Source organism: Oncorhynchus nerka, linkage group LG11 (assembly GCF_034236695.1).
Source record: "Oncorhynchus nerka isolate Pitt River linkage group LG11, Oner_Uvic_2.0, whole genome shotgun sequence".
Taxonomy (NCBI): domain Eukaryota; kingdom Metazoa; phylum Chordata; class Actinopteri; order Salmoniformes; family Salmonidae; genus Oncorhynchus; species Oncorhynchus nerka.
In genome coordinates this window covers 43611851-43624404 of record NC_088406.1, presented here as the reverse complement: position 1 = coordinate 43624404, position 12554 = coordinate 43611851, and the positions used below count along the sequence as shown (strand labels likewise).

The following is a 12554-nucleotide window of genomic DNA, read 5'->3' as shown; positions in this document are numbered from 1 at the left end:
TGATGGTTTTTGTGACGGCATTTAAAGAAACTTTCAAAGTTCTAGAAATGTTCTTTATTGACTGACCTTCATGTCTTAAAGTAATGATGGACTGTCGTTTCTCTTCGTTTCTCTTTCTCTTATTTGAGCTGTTCTTTCCATAATATGGACTTGGTCTTGTACCAAATAGGGCTATCTTCTGTATACCACCCCTACCTTGTCACAACACAACTGATTGGCTCAATGCATTAAGAAGGAAATAAATTCCACAAATGAACTTTTAAGAAGACACGCCTGTTAATTTAAATGCATTCCAAGTGATTACCTCATGAAGCTGGTTGAGAGAATGTCAAGAGCGTGCAAAGCTGTCATCTAGGCAAAGGGTGGCTACTTTGAAGAATCTCAAATATAAAACATATTTTTATCTGGGGCTCCCGAGTGGTGCAGCGGTCTAGCAGTCCCTGGTTTGAATCCAGGCTGCATCACATGATTGGGAGTCCCATAGGGCGGTGCACAATTGGCCCAGTGTCATCCGGGTATAGCTGGGATTGGCTGTCATTGTAAATAAGAATTTGTTCTTAACTGACTTGTCTGGTTAAATAAATAAAAATGTGCTTAACAATGTTCTTTATTTTTACTATTTTCTATAGTAAAAATAAATATAACTATATATATGTGTGTGTGTGTCCATGTCAGTGAACTAATACATTGCGGAACTAATACATTGCGGAGGCCTGGACTAAAAGCCAATTCATGCTTGATTCGCAAATGTGGTTGGAGGCTCCATATGGAGAGTGTGATGCATATGCAGAGCCTCCAGAGTCATGCAGATGCCAAATCGAGGTCTGTGCTGCATCGCCATGTGCCTGCCAAATATTGTATCAAGGCTGAGGGCTCTGTATAGCTCCGCATTGACATGATTGGTTGACAGTAGGTGGGGGCGGTACATCCTGTATAAACACAAACTCACTTCCTTGACAACAGCTCCGCATTTCTCCGTGAAGTACGAGAAGTATGAATGCCCTGACTTCTGCTGTGGTCATATCACCGTAAATGCTTCATGGCCAATGCAGAAGTCGTATTGACATTAGCCCAGATGCACAATGCACTTCTCTCTCCAGAATGCGCTCTCTCCTGCCAATTTGTGGACATGTATTGTTTCATAACTTCATTGTGTGAATTGTTTGCGTTTGATTGTTAGTATATATGAATTCCCCATTACATATATAACCAGTAGTACATGTACCGTTAATTCCTGTAATTTCTAATCTACAATTTTTGTTACTTTGGTCATGGTCATTTCTTAATTGCATCCAATATTATTATTCCAGTCTTCCTGTTCTCATTGTCGGAGTGGGCACATTGTTTGCAGAGTGCACAATATATGCTGCACTTGTGAGAAACAAGTTTTGGTTTATTTAATTACATTTAAGAGTTCTGTCAATTTAGTCAGTGTCTTTTGTTTTGAGCGCTCATGTCAATGTTGAGTAAGGACGTGAACATAGAAGTAGGTCTATAGGCTACCTGGCCTGCATGCACATGTAGGCATAAATGTGTCGATTTGGAGCTCTGATAGTATTTCTGATTGGCTTAATGCACCACCACTAATGAATGACCTGTGGATATTCTCAAGTATTGTTTTCTTCACCTCAAACAGTAAGCAAACAAAGTCTATTTTTACATTCATTGCAAATTACAAAAGTTCCTCAATGTATTAGAAAAATCTTTCCAGTTCTTTCCCTTTCAATAACCACTCAGTGTGAAAGGGAAAATTGTCATGCTCTGATCCAGTGGAAACGTCATAAAATAGGTTTCTTGTCAGTGCTTGGCTTGGACTGAAACATGTTCCGGTACTCATTTTGGTTGCTGGTTTTGTTTATATTTAGGTGCAAGAGCTCCACAATACTTTTGAGCTAATATTCTAAGAGGAACAGGAGCTCAAGCAGTAGAACATTCGAGATGCCGGTACTTAGCTCTGGTGAGCTCCTGCCCTGCTGGCTTTGGCAGATTCTGCCACTACTCTCCTGACGTTGCTGGTGATAGGCTACACGAGGAATAGCAAACCTTTCTCACATGGAATGCCAATTTAACTTACAATGTCTGACGATCTATGTGCCAATTGTGGTTTTATCCACATTTTCATGAAACAGTTCCATCTAATTTATAATAACGTCTTCATATCTCAAAAACATTGTCATGTGATTAATCAACATTTTATCCAAATCTAAATGAAAATGATATAAACCTAAAAAGTAACTTCTATTGTCAACTATGTAAATATAGCCAACAAATAAAAATATTTCAGTCTGCAGGTAGAAAATATCCCAAGAGCGGGAGGAGACTAGTTGGGCCAGGTTAAGTTTTTTTTCTTCTGGTTATCTAGATCTCTGGCGCTCTCTGGAGGCATCAAACCATAAGCTTAAAGCATCAGACAAGCTCAAAAGATATTGTTGATTTTATTAAAACACACAGGGTGGGTCTATATAAGGAAAAATACACGAGCAATCGATTGGTCGAAAGAACAGATGACTTTCGGTCTACCAAGATTTTATTTAGTCGGGACAGCCCTAAATCTGAGGAAACTGCAACTTCTGGCTTATCTTTTCTAATATTGAGGTCATCCCACCACACAACCTATTAGGGGAGAGTGGGATAAGTTGAGCCACCCTTGTTTCTAGGAAACCATACACAAAATTATGAATTTGACCAAATATTTAAGAAAAGTAGTTAAGCCCTGCACTTCAATGCTCTTAATTGTTGCTGAAATTGACTCATTATGCTGTTTCTTTTCTGCATCTATGTTATATCGCTGAATCTACCTTTAACTTACCCTGTCCAGAGGCTAAACTTACCCCATTCCCGGGGTAAGTTGTGCCAAGAGACCAATCTTTTTGGACAAGCTACAGTACGTTTTCAAACTGTAATGTTTACATGAATACTCATTATTTCCATATATCTTTGTTAGAAAGAATACCATATTTCCCTTGATGGAGTAATGCTGAATGTAAAAATGGCTCAACTTACCCCACTCTCCCCTACCATAAATCTTGTCAAATGAACAATATATGCAGTACCTTTACTACTCTTATGACAATATCTTCTGCTCATGTTGAATATAAATAGAATGTTATTTTCGGGTAAATCTTTATTCTTTCTTTAGTCTGCAGTATTTCAGTTTTCTTTCATTTTATGAAGTTGAATAAAAGACTGCACAATAGTTCTCTGAACCTCCCTGGCTGGCTGTATCTCTTTAGTGGATACTCAAACTGCTCTCAGACAAGTCTGCAGGTTTTGACTAGCAGAAGTGTCGTAGCTGGTTAGGAGAATTTACGCAACAGTTTAGGAGAATTAACTTGGACATTTAGGACAATTTAAGTTAAGGTTAGGAACTTTTCCCCGACGCGAAATACCTAGCTACAACCAGGTCTGCTCTGAGAACAGTCTTGGTTTTCACAAATGCGATTCAGCTCCACATTTAACTCGATATTTGACTAGTTAGTTCTGATTACAGGAATGGGACGTACTTCTATTGAGGGATGCATACAAAACCCAATCAGAGAAGACCATAGGATTAGCTCACAATTCTGCAGCCAATCAGAGAAGCAAAAGATAGGGCTTTGTGTAGACTGAGGATGTCTGAAGAAATCCAGTGTGGAAAACAGCTAGCTAGCTAGTTGAAGGGGTTTGTTTTGCCAATAAATTAGCTAGGCATCTATTTATTGTCAAAAAAGTGACTGACACATAAGCAGCTAGCTCGCCGCTGCAATAAATCCACTGAAATGAAGTAAGTGCTCGTGGCAGAGAGATTCTCAGACAGGGCAAAGTTAGCACTATGTGGCTAGTAAACTCTTTGCTAACATAGCTAGCAGTTGGCTATCGTAAGCTAGCTAGCTGGTTAAACTATAAACATTACACCGTGCGATGTCTTTTGGAACGACCTTAGCCACAGATGAATAGGGGAGTTAGCTAGCCAGCTAGTTATGTTTTTTTTATATAGCTAATGCTATATGCTGAATGTTACCTGGCGAAATGCCCTTACTATGACTACTACCTTTTTATTCTAGGCTCAACATCGAAGGGTTGTTAGTCTATTTCCCATATGACTACATTTACCCAGAGCAATATTCCTACATGCTGGAACTCAAGAGGACCCTGGATGCCAAGGTAAATAGAGAGACCCAGCAACATGCCACTTGTTGTAGATAAACCCTAATGCTATGGCCCTATGCATGATGGTAACACATTGTTTATCGAAAGGGACATGGAGTTCTGGAGATGCCATCGGGAACTGGGAAAACCATCTCTCTTCTGTCATTGATTGTTGCATATCAGCGGGTGAGTCAAGATATGTCCATTCCTCCATCAGGACTCTATTGGAAGAACCTTTGTCACCATCTGGTCCTCTTTGACAATTCACTTATACAGTGATCTCTCCTCTCTTTGACAGGAGTATCCCCTTGAAGTCACAAAGCTGATCTACTGTTCCCGAACTGTTCCTGAGATAGAGAAGGTGATCTCTCTTTCTCTCTCACACCTTTCTTTGTGCTCCCCTGTCCTTGAAGAACATATGTTTCTCATCCCCTTCTCTGATGCCATGTTGCTCCCTTGTCTGTCAGGTGGTGGAGGAGTTGAGGAAGTTAATGGAGTACTATTCTAAGGAGACGGGAGAGAAGAACAACCTCCTGGCTCTGGCGCTCTCCTCTCGGAAAAACCTGTGTGTTCACCCCGAAGTAAGAGCAACATGCCGTAGTCTCGTATTACAAAATTACAGTAGGCTGCCTGTATCGATTACCCTTTTCAGATATAATGGTATGTGGCCCCTTGAAAGCACTACAGCATGATTGTTTGTCTGTTAGGGTAGGCTACACTGACTTTTTAAAATGCCAACCCTTCTCTGGAGACATGAACAGCATTTTACTTGTCTGTAAAGTAATGTTGCTTCTAAAGCGAGACTAACGTCCATCAGTGGGTGAGCAGAACAGTCAATTCTAGCCTGCCTGCGCGCAGACCATTCTTTCCTTAAAAAAAAAGGTACTTTAAAGTTTGTTAAATATCACAACTTACCAAGACATTCAGTAGAAAGAAAGCACATCTAGCTACCCTACCATAAAAAAACAGCGTAAGCAACACAGCAGCACATCAATCAGCAATGTTTATTGTTGTCATGGAAATAATAGAACATGATATACAGGCAGAATTCTACTGTCTGAAAAGGTACCGACGCTTCTAATGTGACACTTTTTCAATTGTCTGAAAAGTGATCAATTATCGACATGTTACTACTGTACTGTGTTCTATGTCTGTAAAGGGTCGCGATAGACAACTTCATTGCCCGGCCCTAGCGGTCAGTACACATATCTTCACGATGACACCCACTAACAGTGGTTCTGTAACGCTCTTCAAACACATTTGTGTGTGTTCAATATAGAGCATTTCTTTGCATGTAGTTAAATTGTGTGTGTCCATGTCATGGTCCAAATTACATGATTCTTTGTGTTCAGGTGAGCTCCTTACGCTTTGGGAAGGAGGTGGATGGGAAATGTCACAGCCTGACGGCGTCATACATCCGTGCCCAACGGCACAGCAACCCAAGCCTGCCTTCCTGCCGTTTCTATGAGGTGAGGGGCTTGGGATTGTGACAAAGGGAGTGATCTGGAGAGTTCCACGCCTCTGTCTGTCTGCTTGATTGACTCTGTCTCTCTGCTCCAGGAGTTTGATGCTATGGGAAAGCAGGTGCCTCTCCCCGCTGGAGTCTACAATCTGGACGATCTGAAGGAGTTTGGGCGGAGGAAAGGCTGGTGCCCCTACTACCTAGCACGCTATTCGGTAAGAATAGCCCATTGTCATAGCATCTGATGTTTTTCTTTTACCAGTGTTTTTGTAGCATGTTATATTTGACAGCATTACTAAAGACGGTACAGGATGAAGATGGGCAGAAACTATTTCTCCAATCGAAATTGCTGATCACACTTGTAGGCGATGTCAAGTTGACGTTGGCTAGCTAAGCTCAAGCATAGAAACACGTAATCAGGTCTAACGATCGTCTCACGCCGAACTGAGCATGTGCAGGCGGTCAAATCATAGGCCCTTTCGGTGATAAAGTTGTTTTTTACAAATGAAAACGTGTCTGTTTGTCACTTTCACAAGGTTGCAGTATTAACATGTTCAACTACTTAAGACATTGGCTCGAATCTAGGTTGTGCCTTTAGATTTTGAGAAAATGAACAACCAAGGATGTTTCACTTCTTCTCGCAATGTCTTCTCAAACCCTGGCCTGCTCTGCTTGGTCTGTTTCACAAGTGTTCCCGGACGTCTCGTGACGTTGCACCTCTGGGTTTAGAAACTCTGTGGCATTACTTTATGAAGGAGATGGATTAGTGGCTGTGTTTTTCCTTTTTGCTTCTTTCCTTAACACATACAGATCCTCCATGCCAACATCATAGTTTACAGTTACCACTACCTCCTGGATCCAAAGATTGCAGACCTTGTCTCAAAGGAGCTCTCCAAGAAATCAGTGGTTGTTTTTGACGAAGCACATAACATCGGTAAGGACATCCAGCTGTTTCGTTCCCATTTGTTTAAGCAACCCACTGTTTCAAGCCTCCGCAAGCTGACGTTCCATCCTCCTCTTCCTCAGACAATGTGTGCATCGACTCAATGAGCGTCAACATCACCAGGAGGACTCTGGACCGCAGTCAGGCCAACGTGGAGACCCTACAGAACACCATTCTCAAGTAAGGTCATACACTAGTGGATCTAGTGGAGAGCAGCACTAGAACCACTGTCATGTTCTGTGTACAAAGGAGAATGTACATGGTGTCTATAATGAGACCGACTGAACCAGTTTGTTGTTCTTGCCCCAAAAGTGTAGAGGGTTTTGATGTAATCTCAACCGCTTGTCCTCTGCTGTAGGATAAAGGAGACAGATGCAGCCAAACTGAAAGAGGAATACAGACGATTGGTGGAGGGCCTGAAAGAGGCCAACGTTGCTAGGGAGACCGACATCTACATGTCCAATCCCGTTTTGCCAGATGAGATCCTCCAAGGTTAGCCCCCTGGAGTCCAGTCGAAAACAACCAGTTATTGAATATTTGTATCGATTTATGCTCAAACAGGTTTTCATGTATCGATCTTTCCGTTTCTATACCCTGTCCTCCCTCCCCCGCACTGTCTGTCCTTCTTTCCCCCTCCAGAGGCTGTGCCTGGCAGCATCCGCACGGCAGAGCACTTTGTGGGTTTCATGAAGCGTTTCCTGGAGTACCTGAAGGCCAGGCTGAGGATTCACCATGTGGTGCAGGAGAGCGCTCCACAGTTCCTCAAAGACATCTTTGAGAAGGTCTGCATTGACCGCAAGCCCCTCAGGTAACTTCTACAGTATTTTTGTGTTAGTTTTCTATAGCCTGGTGCCCTCGGTTGGTGGAGTTTTCCACTTTAGGTCCTAACATGTGCAAACTCTGTCCACCAGGGCACCGGGCAATGTCAACCAAATGCTCCTAGACCTAACTGACTCCATCGTGGATTATGTCTCTTAGGTACATTGAAAGAAGTTTCTAGTAACTCCTACTCACTCCTTATATGACATATCTATTTGTTTCTCTAGATTCTGTGCCGAGAGGTTGCGTTCGTTGCTGAGGACTTTAGAGATAGCGGACATCGCAGACTTCTCAGCCATCACCCTCATCTCCAACTTTGCCACTCTGGTCAGCACTTACAGCAAAGGTACTGAACCTCCCTAGGCTGACTGGGTCTATGTTACCTCTACACGGCTACAGCTCTGTGGTTATTTATTTTCTTTGTTCTTCCCTTGCTATCTTCCACAATCAGGCTTCACCATCATCATTGAACCCTTTGAAGACAGAACCCCCACCATTGCTAACCCCGTGCTGCACTTCAGGTGGGGTTCATTTGTGTTGAGTATGTTCTGTTTTGCCAGCAGAACGGTGTGATATTGATGGATGAGATGTTGTGCCACTGCAAGAGCCAAGGGTGAAATAATCCATCAGGATGCAAGTGGATGGGATCTACTTTTAACCCTGCTCTTCTCTCCTCTCCCTTCAGCTGTATGGACCCTTCCATTGCCATCAAGCCTGTGTTCGAGCGCTTCCAGTCTGTCATCATTACGTCAGGGGTAATCTCTCTCTCTCCCCTTCCTCTGTTCCTAGATTAACTGTGACCTAGCCACTAATCTGTGATTATAAAACACCTGCTGATGGTCTCATCTGTCCAAGATGGGGCCACTCACATTCCAAGGCAGTTGGGCTAGAGTGCCATTTGTAAACTTAGTACATGTGTTAATGAGGCTTGTGTTTATGGCTTTTCTTTGTGTTTCTCAGTACTTTATCAACAATAAATCTGCGGCCTTTTAATTTTTTTTTTTTAAACCACCATTCAGAATATAGTTTGTCAATGAATTTGCATGCGACGCAAACAGAAATGTAAAGTTTGACAGTTTATATTATTTTCAGTATATTATTTAGCCTCAGCAGTCAGTTCAGTCGTATGATCATCACTTCTCTCCATTGATCCTCTCACTAGATCCCTTGGCTGTGTGTTGGCTCGGCTGTCCTACCCTGTGGTTGTCTACTTCTGATCATGTTTCTACCCACAGACCCTTTCACCGTTGGACATTTACCCCCGAATCCTGGACTTCCGGCCTGTTACCGTGGCATCCTTCACCATGACGCTGGCACGCACCTGCCTCTGCCCTCTTGTAAGTAACCTCAGAAACAGTCTACATGATATGATCTGAGTGGTTAATTCAAGCTATGCTGAGCTTCAGAAAGGATGGAAGGAGGTGACACTGAGCTCTTCCTCTTTCAGGTGGTGGGGAGGGGGAACGACCAGGTGGCCATGACCTCCAAGTTTGAGACACGTGAAGATTTTGGTTAGTGATTGTTACATTGTATCTAAATATTGTAAGCTTGCCTTGCCTCTTTGTAAGTTTAGACTCTCCTTTCCTTAGATGTGAAAACAAATCACTGAAATAAACCTGGTCTGGGTTCAATTTTTCAGCTGTCATCCGTAACTATGGCAACCTGCTGTTGGAGATGTCTGCGATTGTGCCAGATGGCATCGTGGCCTTCTTTACCAGCTACACCTACATGGAGAACATTGTGGCGTCGTGGTATGAGCAGGTGTGTGTACACGGTCCACAAATGGAAGGGAGGATAAATGTTGTTAAAAGTGAATATCTTGTTGTTCCGTCTGTACTGTTATAGCAATAGACATATCTATGTTAGCATTTTATTGGCAGCAAATAGAATTGTGGCAAGAAATGTATTTTTTTGCAAGGTAGTCATCTGGACGTTGAGTAAGTTTTGTCCTCTTGTCCTGCCCCTTTGTGTCTCTGTCTGTAGGGCATCTTGGAGAATGTCCAGAGGAACAAGCTGATCTTCATCGAGACCCCAGACGCAGCAGAGACCAGCATGGCTCTGGAGAAATACCAGGAGGTCAGGATACCCTTTCTTTGACTGTCTTAGGTTGTCTTCTGTCATTGTCTGTGACCTCTGACCTCTTATCTGTTGTGCCCCAGGCCTGTGAGAACGGCAGAGGAGCCATCCTGCTGTCTGTGGCCAGGGGGAAGGTGTCCGAGGGTATCGACTTTGGTGAGTGTTGTTTAGTTCCTGTAACATAGTAGTAGAGCCTCCATTAGGCTCATTTGCTAAACAAAATGGCCGTCAAAGTTACAGCATAGGTCATGTGTAGTTAGTTTCATATCACTTATCTCTTCAAATATCTCCCTCAGTCCACCATTTTGGCCGTGCGGTGATCATGTTCGGAGTGCCTTACGTTTACACACAGAGCCGGATCCTGAAGGTCAGTCTAACTCCTCTGCTGTTCATCATCTTTCCCTTGTTCTTCTGCTTTATTCACTGTTTTGGTCTGTTCCTCTCTTCTGTTCAGCGTATGTCCTCCTCACCCCTCTGTCCTGCAATTCTTTCACTTCCTTTAACCCTAATGGTCTGTTTTTCCAAAATAGTTATCCTTCTCCTCTTCTGTCCATCTCTACCAGGCCCGTCTGGAGTACCTGCGGGACCAGTTCCAGATTAGAGAGAATGACTTCCTGACGTTTGACGCCATGCGGCACGCAGCGCAGTGTGTGGGCCGCGCCATCAGGGGCAAAACTGACTACGGCTTGATGATCTTCGCAGACAAGGTGAGGACCTTCGGAACTTGGTGTGTCTAGTTTTAAAGGAACATTTCTTACCACTCTGATCATTGATAGACTCTACCATGATCATTTTGTTTAAAAAAAATGGTTTGTAATTTAGTTCTGTGTTGGACCCCTGGAAGATTAGTTGACGTTGTGGCGTCAGCTAATGGGATCCTAATAAAAATTCTAAATTTTGTGGCTTTCTTGAATTTGAAAGCCATAATGCACTGAGGTCACAGCAGGTTGTTCCATAATGCTGTTACCTAGCTAGTGCCTTCACATCAATGGTAACAAAATAAATGGGTACAATAAAAAAGGCTATTGAAGAGAATTGGAACAATCGTTTCTCACTTGCGTTGCAGCGCTATGCCCGGGCTGACAAGCGAGGGAAGCTGCCCCGGTGGATTCAGGAGCACCTTACTGACGGCAGCCTCAACCTGACCATCGACGAGACGGTACAGCTGTCCAAACACTTCCTACGCCAGATGGCCCAGCCCTTCAGACAGGTACAGCAGGGACATGTTTAGCAGGGCTGTGGATTTATTTTTATGTAGACGCCTGTCTGACTTGTAGAATAAGAAATCGCATCAGCTCTATTCATGCCATCTCTAACTGCAACGTTCAATGTTTTTGCCAACTGAACCTGTCCCAGGTCTCCCCTTAACCTATCCATTCCCCTCAGGAGGACCAGTTGGGCCTGTCTCTGCTGACACTGGAGCAGCTGCAGTCAGAGGACATGCTGCAAAAGATCGCCCAGATCGCTCACCAGGCCTAAGAGGAAGTGTCATCGCCCAGTCAAACCCACAGTCACTGTTCCAATACTGTCCTACTGTACATAGTTTATTTTTTAAATGTATATTTGCATAAGCCGGTAGGCCGAAAAATAAATGTTTACAGTTTCTACCATGCAGTTGGCATGTTTTTTTAAAACACATTGACGTGTCTTTGGCATCATTTAAAAAAGTGAAGACTGTTATTTTATCAAATCAGTTCTCTGTAATTATTATTACGTGATTAAACTAATAATGTAAATGTAATTAACTAGGAAGTCGGGACACCACAGAAAATCTTCAGATTACAAAGTTATAATTTTCCGAATATAACTTCAGATATTTTAATATCTAATGAATTATTTTATACCTCACGTCAGTCTCATTCCAAACGTTGTAAATTGTTGGTTATCTGCACGAACCCAACCTTTTACTGTGAATCATCCATACACCAATTGACTTTATTTAGTTAGTAAATTATCACAGAAATGCATAAACAAACATGTTACTAACAAATGATATGGAAGATTCCCTAGTGGGCTAAACCGATATGATGGCTTGGTGGACAAAGTGAAGTGGGTGTGGACTGAGAAAGACAAAGGAATCACTACAGTTAATTAAATGAAATGCTAATCGTTTGCACATGAACGCTCACTCATTTGGGAATAATTGCAATCAATATATATTTACGCCCATGTGTTGAACTTTTCTGTTGGAATCTGGTCCGTCTGCTGGAGAGTTCATCTGAGTTTCTCTCTCTGTTCCCTGAAGATCAGTCTTTCGTGGTTAGAATGGATACTTCAGAGTACCATTCAGAAATGTTCTCATAGATGTTTCGGTGTTTGTCGGCATTCGCATCCCAGGTTTACATAATTTCTAGCTGGAGACTAATAATTAGTATCTAAGATTTGCTCTTATTCTGTATGGATCTATAGTTTAACCATTTCCAGCCGTGTAGCCAATTCTCCATGTGGTATGGTTAGGAATTCAATACCTATTCGCAATCACAACTCACGCTGTGGGTTTGCTCAGTCTTGGCACTCAAACCTGTGCCACCTCAGTTTACACCGAGGTATGTGCGTTCTAAAGAGGATTTCCTCAGGAGGGTTTTTTATTCGTAACAATAGGAAAGGCGGTTCTATGATGCCTGATCATGTCTGTGCTCACGTGGGCAGGCCAATGATTTATTTAAACTTTAAAGGGAATTCAATTCTCTCACATTAAAGGTTTAACATCACATTTCACAAATACTTGAATCTTTACTCATTTTATACAAGAATTAGATGCAAACCCCATAATTGAGAAATGTACACATTCAGAGAAATAGTTGTGTTTCCTGTCCTCTCTGAGGTCACCAAATGAAACACACTCGTCATGCCTGTCCCTTAAATGTCCACAGACCATTCTCACCTCACAAGTGAACATTTTGTTTCATTTTCCCATTTTGGGGATTTAGGAGTTCGGCCACGTGAATTCCTTGGTTCACTGTGGTCTCTGCATGAAAAGGGGGAGAGTCTCCGTCAGGAATTTACAACCTGAGATAACAGAACCTGGGTGTAGGAGAGAGTGAGAAGACATGATCTATACCCAGAAAGGGCCACGTCATGACAACATGTACATCATGAAACATACCCAGACAAGGCTAGCATGAA

At 42.6% G+C, this 12554-nt stretch overlaps 1 protein-coding gene across 1 annotated transcript; it reads left to right on the top strand.

Moving 5' to 3' along the window:
* The first annotated feature begins 3587 nt into the window (after nt 1-3587).
* On the top strand, nt 3588-11035 carry ercc2 (excision repair cross-complementation group 2). Its single transcript, XM_029672842.2, has 23 exons — nt 3588-3763; nt 4044-4143; nt 4237-4314; nt 4427-4489; nt 4596-4709; nt 5481-5597; nt 5689-5805; nt 6401-6524; nt 6617-6713; nt 6892-7025; nt 7173-7341; nt 7580-7698; nt 7804-7873; nt 8038-8107; nt 8588-8689; nt 8800-8863; nt 8992-9113; nt 9336-9428; nt 9512-9584; nt 9725-9795; nt 9992-10135; nt 10495-10638; nt 10815-11035. Exons 1-23 carry the CDS (start codon nt 3759-3761, stop codon nt 10905-10907), a joined length of 2283 nt encoding a protein of 760 aa, XP_029528702.1. The 5' UTR covers nt 3588-3758; the 3' UTR covers nt 10908-11035.
* The last annotated feature ends 1519 nt before the right edge of the window (nt 11036-12554 follow it).